Here is a 21,096-nt window from a genome sequence, read left to right on the forward strand (position 1 = left end):
TAGTATATTTGCAATTGACAATATTGCCAGTGACCTTTTTTTTAAAGAGAATAAGAAAAGTAATTTGAACAAATTATTTCAATGTATGGTTAAGTAGATGAAAGCTCAGAAAGAATTGTTGAATTAGGGTCAGGCTATTAAAAAATTACCTATTGTATACTGTATTTTCATTTTATCATCACAATTGCGCTCTTGATTTTTTGCTATATAAATACCCTGAAGCCATGCTTACTACTCTTGATTTTTGTCTTTAACATGCCTGGAAATGCTTTCCAGGATTAGCATATCCATCACCTTCCCAGGTATGGAGGTACGGCTGACCAGCCCATAGTTTCCTGGGTTCTCCTTCCTGCCCTTCTGGAAGATAGGAGTGACATTTGCTTTCCTACAGTCCTCAGGCACCTCTCCCAGTCAGCATGATCAATCAAAGATTTTTGAGAGTGGCCTTGCAATATCTGCCAGCTCCCTCAGCACTCGTGGGTGCATCCCATCAGGCCCCAGGTCATCACATATGATCCTTGACATTCCCTTTCCATGCTTCTGAATTAGCAGTGCTTGCGTCTTGTATCTTAACCTCCATCTACAGACCAGGAACTCTTCTGTATACAGCCCTTAATGTCTGTTACTGTAATAACTGAGTGCTTCAAAATATTTGGAAAACTAGCAGCATAAAGACCTGCTACTACTCAAAGAATTATGCTCTTTTGCATCTCATATTATAGAGGAGTTAGGTTTGGAGTACATTTCTCTGGAACATGTAGGAGCTCTGAGTGATCAGTGTTGTGTTGTTTTGTTTTTTTCTTTTTTAGTTTTTTTGTTTTTAACTAGTTCTCTTATGTACATTACGTTGAGAAAGTGGGATTTTCAGAATGCTTAAACGGGAGAACACAAGTCTCATTGACTTCCAACTCTTTTCAGTGTGTTAAAAAATGCTTTCAGAAATTCCTTTGTTAGAAATATGCTATAGTTGATTGTAGTTGAGTTTGCAGTGTTTTTGGTTGCAAAAATAAAGGTATTAAGCAATGTCTCCAGTTTGTTTTACTGATTGCCATTCAATCTAAAACTTTCTACCTCTCTACTCATACAATAAATGTGTACTTTTTTTTTGTAAGTAGCAACAGCAAATAAAATAAGCACAAAAAGGTTTTCAAAAGTAAAAGAAGAAAATAACTTCTTTTTTTCCCCTTCCTCTTCAGATCCAGACATTTAACATTGAAACACCATGCCAGACTGTGGAAGACTTAACGAATGGAGTTGTGATGGCTCAGGTGCTCCAAAAGATGTAAGAACAAATTTGTTTCATGATTTTTGGTGTACAAGTTTATCACTTGTACATTTGTCTGAATTTGAGTATATTTTCTTATTTCAAATTTGGCCAGTATTCAGGAAGTACTCAACTAAACTATTTTTAGCCAGTGCTTTTAATCTGGAATATGAGTACTACTTTTTTTCTCCAGCTTTCAGATAGTTATCTTAACAGCAGTTAATATAAGCCTAAAAAAATAGTACTTGGACAAGGTTTTTATCTAGTGCTAATTTTATTGAAAAGTAAGTTGGCTTAAAACTGAGCTTATATGTTCACAAAACTTAAATTTAATCTTAGACATTTGAAGCCAGTGCAAGGTAAGTTATTAGCTTGGAGCAGTGTTTGAAGTTATAGTATACTGTATCACGTTAGAATTGCAGTAGATAGATAGAATATATGAAGATGTTAAAATTGTCTGTGTTACTGCTTACACTTTTGCTATCATTTTTATGAGCGTTAGAGGGGAGTGCAAATACTGAACAGGCATCAAAAATAACTCAGAAACTGGAGTTAGTCTTTCCAGGTCATGTCTTAGTTGTATTAGCAGGGCAGCATTGGGGAATCTGGATCAAACAATAAAACTTATGTGAGAAGGGGGCAAGGCAAATAGCAGGATCACAGCCCTGGGCTTTGGGAGAGCAGATTTTGACTTCTTCAGGGATCTGCTTGGAAGAATCCCATGGAATAAGACCCTGGAGAGAAGAGGGGTCTAGGAGAGCTTGTTGATTGTTTTTTTTTTCAAGAATCACCTCCTCCAAGCTCAAGAATGGTCCATCCCAAATAGCAGGAAATCAAGGAAAGGTAGCAGGAGGCCTGCATGGATGAACAAGGAACTCCTGACTAAATTCAAGCATAAGAAGTGGTAGCAGGGAAAGGAGACCCAGGAGGAATACAGAGTTACTGTTTGAGTGTTCAGGGATGGGGTTAGGAAAGCTAAAGCCCACCTGGAGTTGAATTTGTCAAGGGCCGTGAAGGGTTACAAGAAAGGATTCTACAAGTATATGAATAGCAAAAGAGAGTCTAGGGAAAACATGGGCCCACTGCTGAATGAGGCAGGGGACTTGATGACAAATGGCGTGGAAAAGGCCAAAGTACTCAATGCCACCTTCACCTCAGTCTGTCCTGGCAAGACCAGCCTTGAGGAATCACGGCTACTGAAATCAGAGGGAAAGTCTGGAGCAAAGAAGACTTGTCCTCAGTGGAGAACATTTAAACAAGGTGAACGCACACAAGTCCATGGGACCTGATGGGATGCACCCATGAGTGCTAATGGAGCTGGTCAATGTCATTGTGAGGCCACTCTCAATTGGTCTTTGAAAGGTCGTAGTGATTGGGAGAGGTTCCTGAGGACTGGAGAAAAGCAAATGGCACTCCTGCCTTCAAGAAGGGAGACCCAGGGAACTACAGGCCAATCAACCTCACCTTGATCCCTAGGTAGGTGCTGGAGCAGCTAATCCTGGAAATCATTTCCAGACACAGACAAGAAGGAGTGAAGAAGAGGGAGCCAGACTCTTCTCGGTGATGGTCACTGTCAGGAGAGGAGGCAATGGGCACAAACTGAAATACAGAAATTGGAATACAGGAAATTCCATTTAAAGATTAGAAAATACTTTTTTACTGTGAGGGTGATTTGAACATTGGAACTGGTTGCCTATAGAGCTTCCCTTGCTGTAGCTGCCCCTGCTTTGAGCATGATTTTGAAGGACCTCTTCCAACCTTAACTATTTGTGGTGGGTTGACCCTGGCTGGGGGCCAGGTGCCCACCAGAGCCGCTCTATCACTCCCCCTCCTTCACTAGACAGGGGAGAAAAGGTTTAACGAAAGGCTTGTGGGTCGAGATAAGGACAGGGAGAGATCACTCACTAATTATTGTCACGAGCAAAACAGACTGAACTTAGAGAGAAAATTCATCTAATTTATTACTAAGCAAAACAGAGTAGAGGAATGAGAAATAAAATCAAATCTTAAAACACCTCCCCCCACCCCTCCCATCTTCCTGGGCTCAACTTCACTCCCAGCTTCAACCTCTGCCCCCCCTCAGCGGCACAGGGGGAGAGGGAATGGGGGTTGCGGTCAGTTCATCACACATTGTCTCTGCTGCTTCTTCATTCTCAGGGGGAGGACTCCTCTCATCATTCCCCTGCTCCAGCATGGAGTCCCTCCCACGGGAGACAGTCCTTCACGAACTTCTCCAATGTGAGTCCTTCCCACGGGCTACAGTCCTTCACGAACTGCTCAGGCGTGGGTCTCTCCCACGGGGTGCAGACCTTCAGGAGCAGACTGCTCCAGTGTGGGTCCCCCACGAGAGTCACAAGTCCTGCCAGCAAACCTGCTCTGGCATGGGCTCCTCTCTCCACAGGTCCACAGGTCCTGCCAGGAGCTTGCTCCAGCGTGGGCTTCCCATGGGGTCACAGCCTCCTTCAGGTGCCTCCACCTGCTCTGGTGTGGGGTCCTCCATGGGCTGCAGGTGGAATCTCTACACCCCCTCATCCTTCCTCCATGGGCTGCAGGGGGACAGCCTGCTTCACCATGGTCTTCACCACGGGCTGCAGAGGGGGGGTCTCTGCTCTGGCACCTGGAGCACCTCCTCCCCCTCCTTCTGCACTGACCTTGGTGTCTGCAGAGTTTCTTACATCTTCTCACTCCTCTCTCTGGCTGCAAAAGCTCCCCCTAACTTGTTTTTCCCCTTCTTAAACGTGTTATCACAGAGGCGCTGATTGGCTTGGCCTTGGCCAGTGGCAGGTCCGTCTTGGAGTCGGCTGGCATTGGCTCTATCAGACACAGGGGAAGCTTCTAGCAGCTTCTCACAGAAGCCACCCCTGTAGCTGCCCCCCCACTACCAAAACCTTGCCACTCAAACCCAATACACTATTCTATGATTCTATAAGCTGAATAGCTTTGTTTTAATAATGTAATTTTAGTGGTTTACAAGGACATTACATTCTTAGATTAAAGGAAAGGGAAAATCACTATTATGCTGGATAATAATAAATTTTGATTAAAAAAGTTGAAGTTAATTAGGATTAAAATAGTATATACATTAGTTAAGCACGCCAGTATATAGTCTATGATGTTTCTGTATACTGTCTGAATTTGAAAATGAAATGTTTTGAAATGTTTATGTTCAAGTGTATTAGCTGTCTAACCTTGACACCTTGCACAGTGTTTTGGCTTCTGGGAGACTATAGATAAGCACAGTAGTTAATATATTGTAGTTAATAAGTAGTTAATATATATCCAGAACTACCTCTTTTCAGAGAGAGTTTTTTTTAACCTTTCATTAGAAGAGGTTTCAGGTAAGAGAGAAACATATCTGTTGTGGGAAACCCAAATAAGTCCAATAGCGTAGTAGTGGAAAAAACATGGAATTTTTAGTGGAAGTTATGAAGAAACAGTTATTTTACTGAAAGAACAAATACAGTCATCTGGAGATTTCTCACATAACTTCTGTGCAGAAAGTGAAACATCAATTATTTATAAAATTAATAAATGCTGTCCTCTGTATACTTTAAGGGAATCTTTGCAATTGCAAATAATGTCAGCAGTCCTGGCTGCTGTAGAATAAGTGAAACATCTTTAAGCATTTTGTGTTGACATAAAAGAAGAAAAAAGATAGAAATGGAAGTTATAATCCAACATTTAAAATAGCATATTCTTAAGTTTTCTCAAACGTGACTATCAGTGTTACAAGTCTAATAAGAAATTGGATGCTTGCTTTCTTCAAGACTGTAAAATTCTTCCTCTCTTACCTGCTAAAGTAGAAAAGAAGTTTATCATACAGATGGTAAGCAAGCTTAGTAAATTCTGCAAGAAGTCAAGATTTTTATCAAAATTGTCTGTAAATTCTTTGTTGGAGCACTTGGTAGAGAAAAACATGATTGTGGCATATTGAGTTTGGATGTTCGTCAGTCGTCAACTTGTGCGGTTTTCCTCATAGAGTGCAATTCCCATTTAGTTCATGACATGATAGCAATTGATAAGTGGCATTATTCTTTTGTTAGCTTTTTTAAACTGATTACTTCAAGGACTGGTCAGAATTGGAAAAAAAAATACTATGCCTTGATTGTATAACAAAATAAACCTTGAATAACAGACCTCAATAATCTTACTGATAGTATTTTTAAATTTTAACCTATATACTAGTCATTTTGGATGCTGTGCCACCCCCTCAAGTAAGCAAGGAAATCTACTCTGAGATACTGTTTCCAACTGTGATTTCAAGTGATCTCTTCAAAAGAAAAGTATGTACCATGTGAATATTGTGTTTCTGTAGCAGCACTTGAATTTTTTTTTCCCCTTACAATTGTCACAATGATACTGAATGTTAGCTGGACTTTGTCAGTGTATCCAGAGAAGTTTAAGTAAAGACCAGCTAAGCAATTGCAAGTCTTCTACTGTCTCATGCAATAATTTGAGCCTAACAAAATTACTCTTTGGCTAGCTTAACTCATAGATTCACAGATTCACAGAATGGTAGGGGTTGGAAGGGACCTCTGGAGATCATCTAGTCCAACCCCCCTGCTAGAGCAGGATCACCTAGAGCAGGTTGCACAGGATTGCGTCCAGGTGGGTTTTGAATATCTCCAGAGAAGGAGATTCTACAACCTCTCTGGGCAACCTGTTCCAGTGCTCAGTCACCCTCAAAGTGAAGAAGTTTTTCCTCATATGCAGATGGACCTTCCTGTGTTCCAGTTTGTGCCCATTGCCCCTTATCCTGTCACTGGGCACCACTGAAAAGAGCCTGGCCCCTTCCTCTAGACATCCACCCTTTAGATGTTTACAAGCATTGAGAAGATCCCCTCTCAGTCTTCTCTTCTCCAGGCTAAACAGATCCAGCTCTCTCAGCCTTTCCTCATAAGAGAGATGCTCCAGTCCCCTAATCATCCTTGTAGCCCTCCACTGGACTCTCTCCAGTAGTTCCTTGTCTGTCTTGAACTGGGGAGCTCAGAACTGGACACAATATTCCAGATGTGGCCTCCCCAGGGCAGAGTAGAGGGGGAGGATAACCTCCCTCCACCTGCTGGCCACACTCTTCTGAATGCACCCCAGGATACCACTGGCCTTCTTGGCCACAAGGGCACACTGCTGGCTCATGGAGAGCTTGTTGTCCACCAGGACTCCCAGGTCCTTCTCTGCAGTGCTGCTTCCCAGCAGGTCAACCCCTAACCTGTACTGGTGCCTGGGGTTATTCCTCCCTAGGTGTAGGACCCTGCACTTGCCCTTATTGAATTTCATATGGTTCCTTTCAGCCCAACTCTCTAGCCTGTCCAGATCTTGCTGAATGGCAGTACAGCCTTCTGGTATGTCGGTCACTCCTCCCAGTTTAGTATCATCAGCGAATTTGCTGAGAGTACACTCTATCCCCTCATCCAGGTCATTGATGAATATGTTGAATAGGACCGGACCAAGCACTGACCCTTGGGGCACACCACTAGATACAGGCCTCCAACTAGACTCTGTGCTGCTTATCACAACCCTCTGGGCTCTGCCATTCCGCCAGTTCTCAACCCACCTCACTGTCCACTCATCTAGCCCACACTTCCTAAGCTTGCTAAGGAGTATGTTATGAGAGACAGTGTCAAAAGCCTTGCTGAAGTCAAGGTAGGCAACATCCACTGCTCTCCCTTCATCCATCCATTCAGTCATGCCATCATAGAAGTCTGTCAGATTGGTCAGGCATGATTTCCCCTTGGTGAATCCATGTTGACCACCCCCAATAACCTTCTTCTCCCCCATGTGCTTATTGATAACCCCCAGAATAAGTTATTCCATCACCTTTCCAGGGATGGAGGTGAGGCTGACTGTCCTGTAGTTTCCTGGGTCCTCCTTCCTGCCCTTTTTGATGATCAGAGTGACACTGGCTTTCCTCCAGTCATCAAGCACCTCTCCTGTTCTCCATGACCTTTCAAAGATGATTGAAAGCGGCTTAGCAATAACATCTGCCAGCTCCCTGAGCACTTTTGGGTGCATCCCATCAGGGCCCATGGATGGCAAGTTTGCTTAAGTCTTCTCTAACCCTGTGATCCTCGACCAAGGGAAGGTCTTCCTTTCTCCAGACTTTCTCTCCTACCTCCAGGGTCTGGGTTTCCTGAGGGCCGACCTTAGCAGTAAAGGCTGAAGCAAAGAAGACATTCAATAACTCTGCCTTCTCTCTGTCTTCCATCACCAAGGCATCCACCTCATTCAGCAGCGGGCCCACACTTTCTCTTTTGCTGCTGATGTATTTGAAAAACCCCTTCTTGTTGTCCTTGACATCCCTTGCCAGATTTAATTCCAAGTGGGCCTTAGCCTTCCTTGTTGCATCCCTACATATTCTGACTTGATTCCTATATTCCTCCCAAGCGGCCATTCCGTTTTTCCACTTACTGTAAACTTCCTTCTTCCCTTTAAGTTTTTCCATCAGCTCCTTGCTCATCCATGCAGGTCTCCTGCCTCCTTTGCTGGATTTCCTACTCTTTAGGATGCACTGATCTTGAGCTCGGAGGAAGTGGTGCTTGAATACTGACCAGCTCTCTTGGGCCCCTCTACCTTCTAGAGCCCTAACCCATGGGATTCTCCCAAGCAGGTCTTTGCAGAGGCCAAAGTTAGCTCTCCTGAAGTCCAGGGTTGTAATCCTACTTACTGCCCTGCTCCTTCCATGCAGGATCCTGAATTCCACCATCCCATGGTCACTGCAGCCAAGACTGCCCCCAACCTTCAGATCATGTCAACTCTAATTCAGATTTACCACTTTGCATGCTTGTGTAATGAAGATATTGATTCTCATACATGGATTTAACAATAACCTGAACTGTATTTCTATTGAGAAAAGCTTTGGAACAAAGGAATTGCAGCAACGAGTTGATCTTAGAATTCTAAACCAGTGATAAGGTATGCATGATTTCTAAGGAAAAATATGATTGCCTCTCTTTTTGCAGTGGTAGTGGATACTTCCAGTGGATCCTTGATGTAGCTATCAAGGGTAGCAAACACAATGGACAGCTGTGTCTCTGAATGTGAAAGGTGGGCACATAGATGTGGTCACTATGTTTGATCTAAATAGTTGGTTTAAAAAACTGATAGGGAGCAAATAGAGAAAGCCATTATAGAGAATACAAGGAGAAAGCATTCATTGCTGTTAATAATTTAAAAAACAAATCTGAAACTAGTCAAGTTCTCCATTTTGCTACTTAAATTGAAACAGGTACTACAGAAAGGATACTTATTTAAGGATAGTATTTAAGTAAGCTGGGAGTGTTCAGACAAATAAAAGGAGTTAGAATAGAACAGAGGAGTCAGTCTTTTGTTCTGTATCAGCAGCACTGGTTCCCTCTCTGTCCCAAGAAGGAGCACTAAGTAGAAGTAAGTTGACACATATGTAGAAATGCATAACAGCAAGGCAGGTGGGTGCTAGAAGTTATTCAGAAAGTAATGAATTAAAGTTTAATAGTGAAGAATAAATTAGGCCTAAAAGCAATAGATTACTGTAAATAAGGGAATGGACCCTGGATCATAGACATGTAGTCTGTGACTTACAGGTGTCATCTTCAATGAAGAACTGAGAGTTTTTTCACCTCACTCTTCCAACCCTTCAGGAAGTGCATCTTAAAGACAAATTTAGAATGGACATTGGAGTCAAAATCCACTTAAAAATTGTTTCTTTTATTCCATTGAGAAAGGCAAACCACTACTTCTGTAAATGATGTTTCCTGAAGTTTCGGGGAGGGGGAGTGGTGTTGTCACTCAGTATAGCTGCCTCCAATTTAAGGTCCTCCACCAATGTGTCTTCATTGGGGCTGATAACATTAATTGCATTGGGGAGGGGAAGAGATTTCTGATGACTTTTCAGTGCATCAGGAATTTCATCATAATTGTACTGGGTCTAGCTGGGAGGGAGTTAAATTCTTCATAGCGGCCCATATGGTGCTGTGCTTTGGATTTGTGACTAAAACAGTATTGATAACACATCAATGTTTTGGATGTTGCTGCACAGTGTCAAGGCTTTCCCTTTTTCCCACCCTGCCCCAGTGGGTGGGCAAGAGATGTGGAGGGGATGCAGCTGGGACAGCTGACATGAATTGACCAAAGAGATATTCCATGCCATATAACGTTATGCTCAGCAATAAAAAATGGGGGTTTGGTCTTTCCAAAGTAGCTGTTGCTCAGAGACTAACTGGGCATTGGTCTGTTTGTGGGAGCTGTGGTCCTAAGAGTAATGGTCTTACAAGACGTTATAAAACAAAGCTTTATTGAGGCAGTAAGAAAGAGGAGCAACAATGTGCCCATATGGCAACTCACCCAATCACTGATAGCAAACATAGGATCATAAGCGATGCCATGGCTCTGGTGGACTGCCAGGGACACTTGCTGTCTGGGTCATCTGGCAGCAACAGCCAATCATGCAAATACCTTTTGAATGTGCATAAGAATCATGCTGCCCCTTGGCTCTACCAATGGCAATGTGATTTGAGGGAATCATAACTTACATGGAATGTGGGCAGCATCCTGCCTTACACTGCCAATATTGGTCAGGGTGGCAGGAGGTGGCAGGTGAATCCTTTTGCATTGTTACTTCTTTTCTTTTTTATTTCTTATTTTCTCTTTCCTTCTTCTATTAAACTGTCATTATCTTGACCCATGAGTTTTCTCATTTTTATTCTTCCTTTACTCTCCTTTGTCCTGCTGGGAGAGGGGAGAGTGAGCAAGTGGCTGTGTGGGTGCTTGGCTGGCTGGGGTCACCCTACTACAATAATAAATCCATTTTTATAAAAATCAGAAAAGCGGATTAATCTCTCCAGTGAGAATTCAAAAAAAGGGATGAGTTTAGTTATTAACAAACATGAATCAGGCAAAGCATTGGATAGAAGTCTGAGGATGTTGGGCTTGTTAATTTCTTGCACTGATCCAGTGATCTGGGCATATAACAAAGCTAGTATTACAAGAAAATTCATAGAATCATAGAATGGTTTGGGTTGGAAGGGACCTTAAAGATCATGTAGTTCCAACCCCCCTGCCATGGGCAGGGACACCTTCCACTAGACCACGTTGCTCAAAGCCCCATCCAACCTGGCCTTAAACACTTCCAGGGAGGGGGCCTCCACAACCTCTCTGGGCAGCCTGTTCCAGTGCCTCACCACCCTCACAGAGAAGAATTTCTTCCTTATATCTAATCTAAATCTACCCTCTTTCAGTTTAAAACCATTACCCCTTGTCCTGTCACTACACTCCCTGATCAACAATCCCTCTCCATCTTTCCTGTAGGCCCCCTTTAGGTACTGGAAGGCTGCAATAAGGTCTCCCTGAAGCCTGTTCTTCTCCAGGCTGAACAATCCCAACTCTCTCAGCCTGTCCTCATAGCAGAGGTGCTCCAGCCCTCTGATCAGCTTCGTGGCCCTTCTCTGGACTCGCTCCAACAGCTCCATGTCTCTTCTGTACTGGGGCCCCCAGAGCTGGATGCAGTACTCCAGGTGGGGTCTCACAAGAGCAGAGTAAAGGGGGAGAATCACCTTGCTCAACCTGCTTGTCACGTTTCTTTTGATGCAGCCCAGGACATGGTTGGCTTTCTGGGCTGCAAGCGCACACTGCCGGCTCATGTTGAGCTTCTCATCAATCAACACCCCCAAGTCCTTCTCCTCGGGGCTGCCCTCAATCCATTCTCCGCTCAGCTTGTAGTTCTGCTTGGGATTGCGCCAACCCACGTGCAGGACTTTGCACTTGGCCTTGTTGAACTTCATGCAGTTTGCACAGGCCCACCTCTCCAGCCTGTCAAGGTCCCTCTGGATGGCATCCCTTCCCTCCAGCGTGTCGACCACACCACACAGCTTGGTGTCGTCGGTAAACTTGCTGAGGGTGCACTCAATCCCACTGTCCATGTCACTGACAAAGATGTTGAACAGTGCCCTTGTTCCAGTACCGACCCCTGAGGAATGCCACTCGTCACCGTTCTCCACTTGGACATTGAGCCGTTGACCACAATTCTTTGAGTGCGACCATCCAGCCAATGCCTTATCCACCGAGTGGTCCATCCATCGAATCCATGTCTCTCCAATTTAGAGACAAGGATGTCGTGCAGGACAGTGTCAAATGCCTTGCACAAGTCCAGGTAGATGACATCAGTTGCCCTTCCCTTATCCACCAACACTGTAACCCCATCATAGAAGGCCACCAAGTTTGTCAGGCACAATTTGTCCTTGGTGAAGCCGTGTTGGCTGTCACCAGTCACCTCCTTGTTTTCCATGTGCCTGAGCATAGTCTCCAGGAGGATCTGCTCCATAATCTTGCCAGGCACGGAGGTGAGACTGACAGGTCTGTAGTTCCCTGGGTCTTCCTTTTTTCCCTTCTTAAAAATGGGGGTTATGTTTCCCCTCTTCCAGTCGGCGGGAACTTCGCCGGACTGCCAGGACTTCTCAAATATGATGGCGAGTGGCCTGGCCACTTCATCTGCCAGTTCCCTCAAGACCCGCGGATGCAACTCATCAGGTCCCATGGACTTGTGCACCTTCAGGTTCCTTAGATATTCTCGAACCTGATCTTCTCCTACAGTGGGCGGTTCTTCATTCTCCCAGTCCCTGCCTTCTGTGACGTGGGTAGTGTGGCTCAAGCACTTGCCAGTGAAGACTGAGGCAAAGAAGTCGTGGAGTACCTCAGCCTTCTCCATATCCTGGGTAACCAGGTTGCCCGTTTCATTCTGGAGGGGACCCACATTTTCCCTCGTCCTCCTTTTCTCACTAACATACCTATAGAAGCTTTTTGTGTTGTTCTTAACATCCCTGGCCAGATTTATTTCTATCAGGGCTTTGGCTTTCCTAACCTGCTCCCTGGCTGCTCGGACAGTTTCTCTGTATTCCTCCCAGGCTACCTGCCCTTGCTTCCACCCTCTGTAGGCTTCCTAGTTTTATTTGACTTTGTCCAGGAGCTCCTTGTTCACCCATGGGGGGCCTCTTGGTGTTTTTGCCTGACTTCCTCTTTGTTGGGATGCATCACTCCTGAGCTTGCAGGAGGTGATCCTTGAATATTAGCCAGCTGTCTTGGGCCTCTCTTTCCCTCCAGGGCTTTGTCCCATGGCATTCTACCAAGCAGATCCCTGAAGAGGCCAAAGTCTGCTCTCCTGAAGTCCAGGGTAGTCAGCTTGCTGCGTGCCCTCCTCACTGCCCTAAGGATCCTGAATTCCACCATTTCGTGGTCCCTGCAGCCAAGGCTGCCCTCGAGCTTCACATCCCCCACCAGCCCCTCCTTGTTGGTGAGAAGAAGGTCCAGCGTGGCACCTCTCCTCATTGGCTCCTCTATCACTTGGAGGAGGAAGTTATCATCAATGCATTCCAGGAACCTCCTGGATTGCTTGTGCCCTACTGTGTTGTCCCTCCAACAGATATCAGGTTCTTCCCGGTCAAGTGGCCAGTAGCAGACCCCCGCTATGATGTCCCCTGTCCCTGCCCTCCCTTTAATCCTGACCCATAGGCTCTTGGTCGGCTCCTCATCCATCCCCAGGAGGAGCTCCATGCACTCCAGCTGGTCATTGACATAGAGAGCCACTCCTCCCCCTCATCTCCCCTGCCTTTCCTTCCTAAAGAGCCTGTATCCTTGCGTTCCCAACACTGCAGTCATAGGAGCCATCTCACCACGTCTCTGTGATGCCAATCAGATCATAGCTCTGCAAGCATGCGCCTGTCTCCAACTCCTTGTTTTTTCCCCATGCTACATGCATTTGCATAGATGCATTTCAGTTGTGCCCCCGATGAAGCTGACTTACTGGCTGGAATTCCTTTGAGGTACTTTACTGGTGTTTCCCTGTTGATTCCTATTACTCGGGAGCCCCTGGCTCATCTCCTCTAGACTTCAAGCATGCTGCAGTGTATCATCTGGCATGTCTCTGAGCAACAGGGTGAGGGCCCTTGCTAGCACCCTGTCCCTCTAACCTTGGCGTGTCATCCCACAGCTCATCGTAGGGAAGCCTGATATTATCTGCCTCCTCCTTCAAGGCTAGTTTAAAGCTCTCAATGAACCCCACTAGCTCCTGGGCAAAGACCCTTTTTCCCCTTTGAGAAAGGTGAATCCCATCTGAATTCATCAAGCCTGGTGCCATGTAGGCCATCCCATTATTGAAAAACCCAAAATTGTGGCAGTGACACCAGACATGGAGCCATGTCTTGATAGACTGGGTCCGCCTCTTTTTCCCAGTGTTGCTGTCCGCAACTGGATGGAGAGAGGAATAAATAACCTGATGTGGCAGATGCACCTGCCCCAACAAAGCCCACAGGAAAACCTTCCTGCCGCAGTTTGAATTATGCACACATGGCAGTGGCCATTTCAGTTGACAGGAGACAAAGCTGAGGTCTTCGGCCAATAGGAGGTCTACGTGACCATATATGACCACAGGTCAGATTCGAATTGGGTATAAATGGAGTCCCACGAGAGCACCATTTTTAGTCGGTCTCCCTCAGAGCAGCGGGTCTGTGGTTGGAGGCTCTCCTTGTGAGTTGGGATGCCACCTATGGTTCCTCTTCTGTACAGATTGAGAGACCTCATCTTACATGGGTGAGTGATTATGCACATTTTGGGTCATCAACCATAAACCTTAGGAGCTCTTAAGTCAGCGGTGTAGTATTAATATCCCGACTGACATCCTGAACCTGTGGATTGTTAATGTCTGTTGGAGCCAGAGTGGTTTCAGTTAGAACAAAACTTAGGTTTTTTTTCCCCTTCCATCTTGTAAAATAAATCTCATTTTTTTAGTTTGTTAACTGGACTGGCCTAGTTTGTGAGGTTCCGTGACACCTGTGCACCAGATACCCTCAGCAACCATCCCAAGGCCCTGAAATCTCTTTTCATTGCTCTTGGACTACGCATTGAGGCTTCATTGCCACCCACACAGAGGAGCAGTAATGGGTAATAGTCTGAGGGCTGTACCAGGCTAGGAAGTTTCCTAGTCATGTCCTTAACCCAGGCCCCAGGGAGGCAGCAGATTTCCCTAAGAGGAGGGTCTGTCCAGCATATTGGACCCTCTGTTCCCCTCAGAAGGGAGTCGCCTACAACTATAACCTGCCTTTTCTTCCTTGTGGAGGTGGTCGTGATACGGGGCATACGCCTTTCTGACCTTGGCAACACCTCTGGTGTAGATGGACCATCATCCATGTCATCCATTGACTGGCCTACATCCAGAGCCTCATACCTGTTGTACAGAGGCACCTGGGAGGGCAAGGTGGGCAAGGAGGAGGTTCGCTTGCCACTCCGAACATGGACTTGCCTCCATTCACTCCTTTCTTTTAAGGTACTGTCGCGTGAAAGGGTACAGGTCTGATATGTGGCTGAGGGAGGCCCTCCCGTTGAGTCACGAGGTTCAGAAAGGACCCCCTTGCTTTCTAAACTCCTTCTCAGAGAGGAGCCTAGGTGCGGCTAGGTCCAGTCTTAGTCCCAGACTTGGTCAACAGTTTATGTCTAAAGGGTTATGTGTGTAGCCACTTATCAGAGTCAACGTTTGCCTGTCAGAGCCCCACTAAGGACTTTCACTGAGACAGTTTTGCAAAGTTGAAAAGAAAAATAGGTAATTTATTGAAGCGACAGATATAAAAGTTCGGAATTGCCGTTAATAAATGCACTAACTGCAACAATTTTGAGCTCAAGTTAATAGTTCAGCGCTTTTGTTAATGATAGTTTTCCCGGGGTAACATCCGACATAATCGGAGGTGCAAGTCTTACCAAAGAGGTGTCCCTGCTTGGGGAGGAGAGAGGTCCAGGCCCGTCGACCCGTCCGGATAGTTGGAGTTCTCGTCCTCAGAAAAGAGGATTCTAAATGCCAGATTTATACTTTTGGCGAGGTGGGACTAAGTCAGGTATTGTGTGTCGATTGGCCCTTAACAAGGCTTGTTGTGCAGTTGATCGGGGCTGGGGGGGGGAAGTGGCGGAGAACAAAGGCGTTCAGTACAGAGGAGCGGTGGTCTGTTTAGTTTTACCAAAGTAACGTCAAGCTGTGAAGGCTCCCCCTCACCCCAGGTGTCAGTTGATTAAGGAGCAGACCCGTCAGGCGCTGCATCTTGTTAAGATGAACAAATTGCTCATCTCCTGCCCCTGTTCAGGTCCAGTGCTTATCAGTGCAAGATAAGCAAGTTGCTCAATCCCTGCTCTCGCCCAAGCTGGACTCCCCCAGGGCCCCTTCTGCTGGCTCATAATGGCCCTGTATTCGGCACCAACAAGCCTGGATAAGTCCGGCACCCCACAGGTACTGCCTTCATCCTGGAAGGGAGAGGATACAGGGTCCCCTTGATCTTGTTTTTTTTCTGGTGGCTGTTTCTGTCTCAGGGAGGGCAGAGCATGGCTCTACCAGTCTCTCTCTTTCTCAGCCTACCTGATGCTCCTTAACCTTTCTACTTCCTCTCATAGCTCTGCCAGCAGGCTGAGCAGATCATCCACCTGGTAACACCTCACACATCCATTCTCACTACTGCTATCCATTCCCAGTGACAGGCTCTGGTACTCTCTGCAGCCTGAGACCTGGATGGCTTCATGTTTTCTTGGGATTTGTCAGTTGAGAAGTCTAAACTTCCTATTCTTTCCATTTCTTTACTTCCACCATCATGGAAAGGGTCTACTAGGTGCTCATTAAGACAGGTTACTGTAGAAACAAAGAGAAAACTAGGACAGTAGTTTATGGTGAGGGGCAGTTTCAGAGGGATTCTTAGTTCAGAGAAAGAACCATAAGATCTGTTGGCAATGAAAGAAGTGGAAGAAAATCATTTGCTCATCAGATGATAGAACAGTCATCCCTCGTGTTAACTGGCTAGGAAGGATCAGGAGCTCCTTTGATCTTGAAAATATGTGGGTTTTGCTATTTTTTTTTCTAGGATAAGATGTTATCCCAAGTGTATGAGGACCATCTGTGTGAAACCATGTAGCAGAACTTCTCTGTAATAAAGCTACTGTGGAAAAGGGTACTTAGAGGGAGCTATTGACACCTTCAGAAGCTTTTCACCAATGTAGAACATGATAAAATATGGTATAAACATGATGCAAGCAAGAGCATTTTTACCTATAGATATAGATGTCACTAAATAAAAATCCTGAGGGACACTTTTTTATTTTTATCTTAAAACTGTCATCTTTGAAATTTAGGTTAAAGTACTGATGAATTGGATTCACCAGTGCTAAGTTTGTTTATCTGAAAATATCAGCCTTCATTTTGGAGCTGAAACATTTTTTTATTCCTAATGATGTAGACTTCACTTGAACCTTCAAATGTGAAGGCTACCATTCCCTCTGATTAAAACAGGGAAGAAATGCAGTAGAAATAATATGCCTCTACACCATCAAAACTGTTGATTCTTCTAGGGAATGCAATACTTTAAAAGTAAAGAGTAAAGATTGGAGACAAAGCAAAATGCTTATGGATTGGATACCAGTGGGCTGTCTGGCTAAAAATGTGCAGCTTGTGATGTTTCTAGCAGAAGTACCATAGATTATTGCCTGGATAAGTTATCTTTTTCTTCATGATGTGGTGGTGGTTTTTTTTTTTTAGTTTGCTGTAATGTTATGGCCTTTAAGGATGATAAGATGAGGCTGCTAAGAAAGTCCTCTTGGTCATCTTTGCCAGTGAAGCACAAATAATTATATCTACTTGGTGTCTCTCTGGAGAATACAGCAGTAAATTTAATAGTGTTTGGCAGCAACATGTAATAGTTTAAGTCCAGAAATTAGGATTACATTTTGTGAAAGTGAAGTCTGGAGATTGACTACTACATTGACTCTCAAGAGCCTTACCCTTTCAAAAAATGCCATTCTGTTTTGGACTGTAGTGACTATTTTTCATCTGAAATATGAGTCTCTCCTTATGTTGGCATATTGCTTTAATACCACTTATTTTTAATGCCTTATCTCTCTTTAGTTCTGATCATAACATTGTCCTAAATCTGTGCTGTAGAATGGAAAATATGACTTCAGTGAGCATTAGGAAATGCTACCCTTTTAGATAATCTTGTCTTTGAATCGGGAGGCAAGAGGGAGGGAGCGTTAGTTGTCATGAATAAGTAGCTCATGGAAGACGAGCAAGAGAGGAAGGAGGTTTATAGAAATATTAGCATGCTATACAAGCAATAGGTGTTCTCTTTTTCCATGTCTATCTTGATTGTTTCATCAGAGTGCAGAAGATGGAAAATCCTTTAAAGAAAGGTAATGAATGAATAAATATTTGGAAAAACTATGACGTTTGACAGAAAGTATAACAGATAAGTATGTTCTCAGTAGTAAATACTTAATTCCAGTGCTGCTTTTAACATTTTTGAGTATATAAAGGCAGAATATTTTGTTCACTCTCAAGCTTTCCTATTTGAATGTTGCAGCCAGCATCTAGCAATGGTAATTCTTGATGTGTGGAAAAAAAACCCATTAATTTTACTAATGTTTTCAAGTGTTGCAAACATGGTATTTTCCCCTGAGAGTTTAAGCCCCAGCATTAGCCGATAATCTGTAACATTAAGAAAGGAACACTTTCAACTTGGGGACATGGAAGAAATTTGCAAGATGCTTTCCAAGTGTTGCGGTTTCCTCAAAAGTATTAACTACTCATAGCATGCAGATAAAACTGGGATATGAGCAGGGTGTAAATACTTGGATAAATGCATAATAGCAGGATTCTGAACTTTTGTATACTGACCATATCTATATAGGTAGACACTTAAATCTGCCTAAAATAGATGTTGAGTCACTAAGGTATCAGTGCTTAAAATTTGTGTTCTTAAAAAATGTTTTAACTTTTTATGTATTTTCAGAGATCCAAGTTACTTTGATGAAAACTGGTTAAACAGAATCAAAACAGAAGCAGGAGATAATTGGAGGCTAAAGGTATTTGGTTTGTTTTGCTTGCCTACAAATCAGTTTATCAGTTCTTAGTACAGTATTGTTTGTGCTTAAATAGTAATGTATTTTTAAACTATCACTTTGCTTTATAATAGAGTATATTGAATGTAAGATGATTTTAGTTGTTTGTTACATTATTACTATTATCTTGTATTTTAATGAAGAAAAAAAACCAAACAAAATTGAGTTTGTAAATAAGTTTCAATAACTTAAGATGAAAAATAAATCTTGAAATAAATTAGAATCATAGAATCATTTAGGTTGGAAAAGACCTTTAAGATCATCAAGTCCAACAGTTAACCTAGCACTGCCAAGTCCACCACTAAACCATGTCCCTAAGCACCACATCTACACATCTTTTAAATACCTCCAGGGATGGTGACTCAACCACTTCCCTGGGAAGCCTGTTCCAATGCTTGACAACTCTTTCGGTCAAGAAATTTTTCCTAATATCCAATCTAAACCTCCCCTTGATGCAACTTGAGACCATTTCCTCTTGTCCTTTCACTTGTTACTTGGGAGAAGAGACTGACACCCACCTCGCTACAACCTCCTTTCAGGTCTCCCCTGTGCCTCCTCTTCTCCAGGCTAAACAACCCCAGTTCCCTCAGATGCTCCTCATAAGACTTGTGCTCTAGACCCTTCACCAGCTTCTTTGCCCTTCTTTGGACATGCTCCAGCACCTCAATGTCTTTCTTGTTAGTGAGGGGCCCAAAACTGAACACAGTATTCAAGATGTGGTCTCACCAGTGCTGAGTACAGGGAGACAATCACTTCTCTAGTCCTGCTGGCTACACCAGTTGCATGGGGTTGTTGTGACCCAAGTGCAGGACCTGGCACTTAGCCTTGTTGAACCTCATACAGCTGGCCTCGGCCCATCGATCCAGCCTGTCCAGATCCCTCTGCAGTGCCTTTCTACCCTCAAGCAGATCAATACTCCTGCCCAACTTGGTGTCATCTGCAAACTTACTGAGGGTGCACTCGATCCCCTCATCCAGATCATTGATAAAGATATTAAGCAGAACTGGCCCCAATACTGAGCCCTGGGGAACATCACTTGTGACCAGCTGCCAACTGGATTTAACTCCCATCACCACAACTCTTTGGGCCCAGCCATCTAGCCAGTGTTTTACCCAGCAAAGCATACACCCAACCAAGCCATTGCACTGTATTTCCATCAGACGTCTGGTAAGTTGAAGTCCCCCTGTGGCGTATGATAGGCACGGACTCTGTAGGGTGCAAGTACAGAATCAACTTTATTACAGAATTTTCTGATTATATAGTATTTCTTGTTAAAAGGGGAGGCTCTTTTATTCCCCAATCATCACCCGATTCGTGTTCCCCACAAGATCTACTATTCTGTTTTTCTCTTGCACCTGGCAGGCGCCTGGCTGTCTCTTCTCAGCTCCTTATCTCCTGGATTCGGCCAGTCACATGTTATTTACGAGCTACTGAAGAATGCAAGGCCTGTTTTGTGCATATCTTTTCTTTGAATCGCTGTTTTTTGCTGCTTTAGCTCACAGGTCGAAATCGCACATTTCCCACGCCGTCTTTATTCGCTAAAGCGTTGTTCTCCACATCTCCCCCTTTTTTGTTTATGACAACCCCGTTGAGCAACAGTGTGTCCATAACACGTGCCTCTATCTTCTGCACTCGTCAGATAGCCAACCATAGAATCTGTAAAAAAACACCAAGAACAAGAAAAACAACGCAGTGCTTATGCCAATAAAACCCACATTCGAAGATTTAAACCACTAAACCAAGTTTTTGGATTTAGCCATGATAGGTCATTTTTTAATGTGTCGAATACACTTAGACTCGTTAGTTCCTGTAATTTTTTAATTTGGTCCCTCAATTGATCATGTAAAGACTGCATATTATGTTGAAGAGATAAATCAAATGCCCCCTGTAAATGTTGTTTCACAAAATTCCAATCATGCTGAGTGTCATTCCATAGAAGAGGCGTGACACACAAGGCCTTATATTTATGTTAGTCGAGATAAGACTTATTTTATAAATCGCTAAAAGTTATACAACTCCTAAAGTCTGGTGAAGACAGGGTAATACAAAAAGATCCATTACATGATAGAATAGTAGCATTGGAGGTTAGAGCAAAAGATAAGGATGGGTTGGGCAGACCATGATTTCTGCTTCAGACAAAAACGTTACATTAGCCTTAGTTGTGTTGTCCGTCATTAGTACTTGATATAATTGTCGCTTAAAAAAGGAAAGGCCCATCTGTCAAATATTTGAATGAGCCGGGAAAAAAAAATAAATCTGATGTGTTAAAACTATCATTAAAATACATCTGCAATTCTATAGGCCACCATATCTTAATTTTGAGGTTGATCAATCCCAGATGCAACATCATCTTGGTGTTTCTTATCATCCTGTTCATCTTCAGTATGCGTTTTCACTTGCGCTGGCTTTACATACCTTGCAGGGATCCAATAGGGACCTGAGGGAAGAGAAACACAAGCATATCCCCGTCCCCAGGTAAGCAAGGGGACTGGTCCTTCCCATTGACCAGATTCCAAATTTTTATAAAACACCTGAGGCTTCACGGTAGAGGATTCCTCAGTTCTAAAATGTCTACCTACTGCGGAACTATATTGCTTAGATCCAGATGGATTAAGAAAATTTAGAACATAAGTAGCTTTGTCTAATATTTCCTGTGGTGTTGTCCCTACTGGATTCCCCCTTTTTTGTTTATCAATAATAGATTTCAAAGAACGGTGGGCACGTTCTATTATTGCTTGACCAGTAGGGGAACGCGGAATTCCAGTAATATGTTCAACTCCCCAATCCTGTAAGAATAACAGAAAACGTCGAGAAACATAAGCTGGGCCATTGTCTGTTTTAACTTTCCGTGGGACCCCCATGGTCGCAAAACATCTTAAAAAATGCTTCACAACGTCTCTGGCACATTCTCTGGAATGGGCAGTGGCTACCAGAAAACCAGAGAA

The 21,096-nt window shown here is 44.0% G+C and overlaps 1 protein-coding gene across 8 annotated transcripts in view; it reads left to right on the top strand.

The window, feature by feature from the left end:
• The window catches only part of LOC142599168 (protein Hook homolog 3-like), a 133,139-nt gene that overhangs the window by 12,912 nt on the left and 99,131 nt on the right, over nucleotides 1–21,096 (top strand). For 4 of the 8 annotated variants that reach the window (XM_075738946.1, XM_075738948.1, XM_075738947.1 and 1 more), the window contains exons 2-3: nucleotides 1,197–1,282; nucleotides 18,043–18,115. In XM_075738946.1, coding sequence (XP_075595061.1) covers nucleotides 1,197–1,282; nucleotides 18,043–18,115 — 159 coding nt within the window. Of the gene's footprint in view, nucleotides 1–1,196; nucleotides 1,283–18,042; nucleotides 18,116–21,096 lie in introns of those variants that run through there. The other 4 variants (XM_075738951.1, XM_075738950.1, XM_075738952.1 and 1 more) reach the window with 4 other exon arrangements.

Source organism: Balearica regulorum, chromosome W, assembly GCF_011004875.1.
Source record: "Balearica regulorum gibbericeps isolate bBalReg1 chromosome W, bBalReg1.pri, whole genome shotgun sequence".
In the NCBI taxonomy this organism is placed as follows: domain Eukaryota; kingdom Metazoa; phylum Chordata; class Aves; order Gruiformes; family Gruidae; genus Balearica; species Balearica regulorum.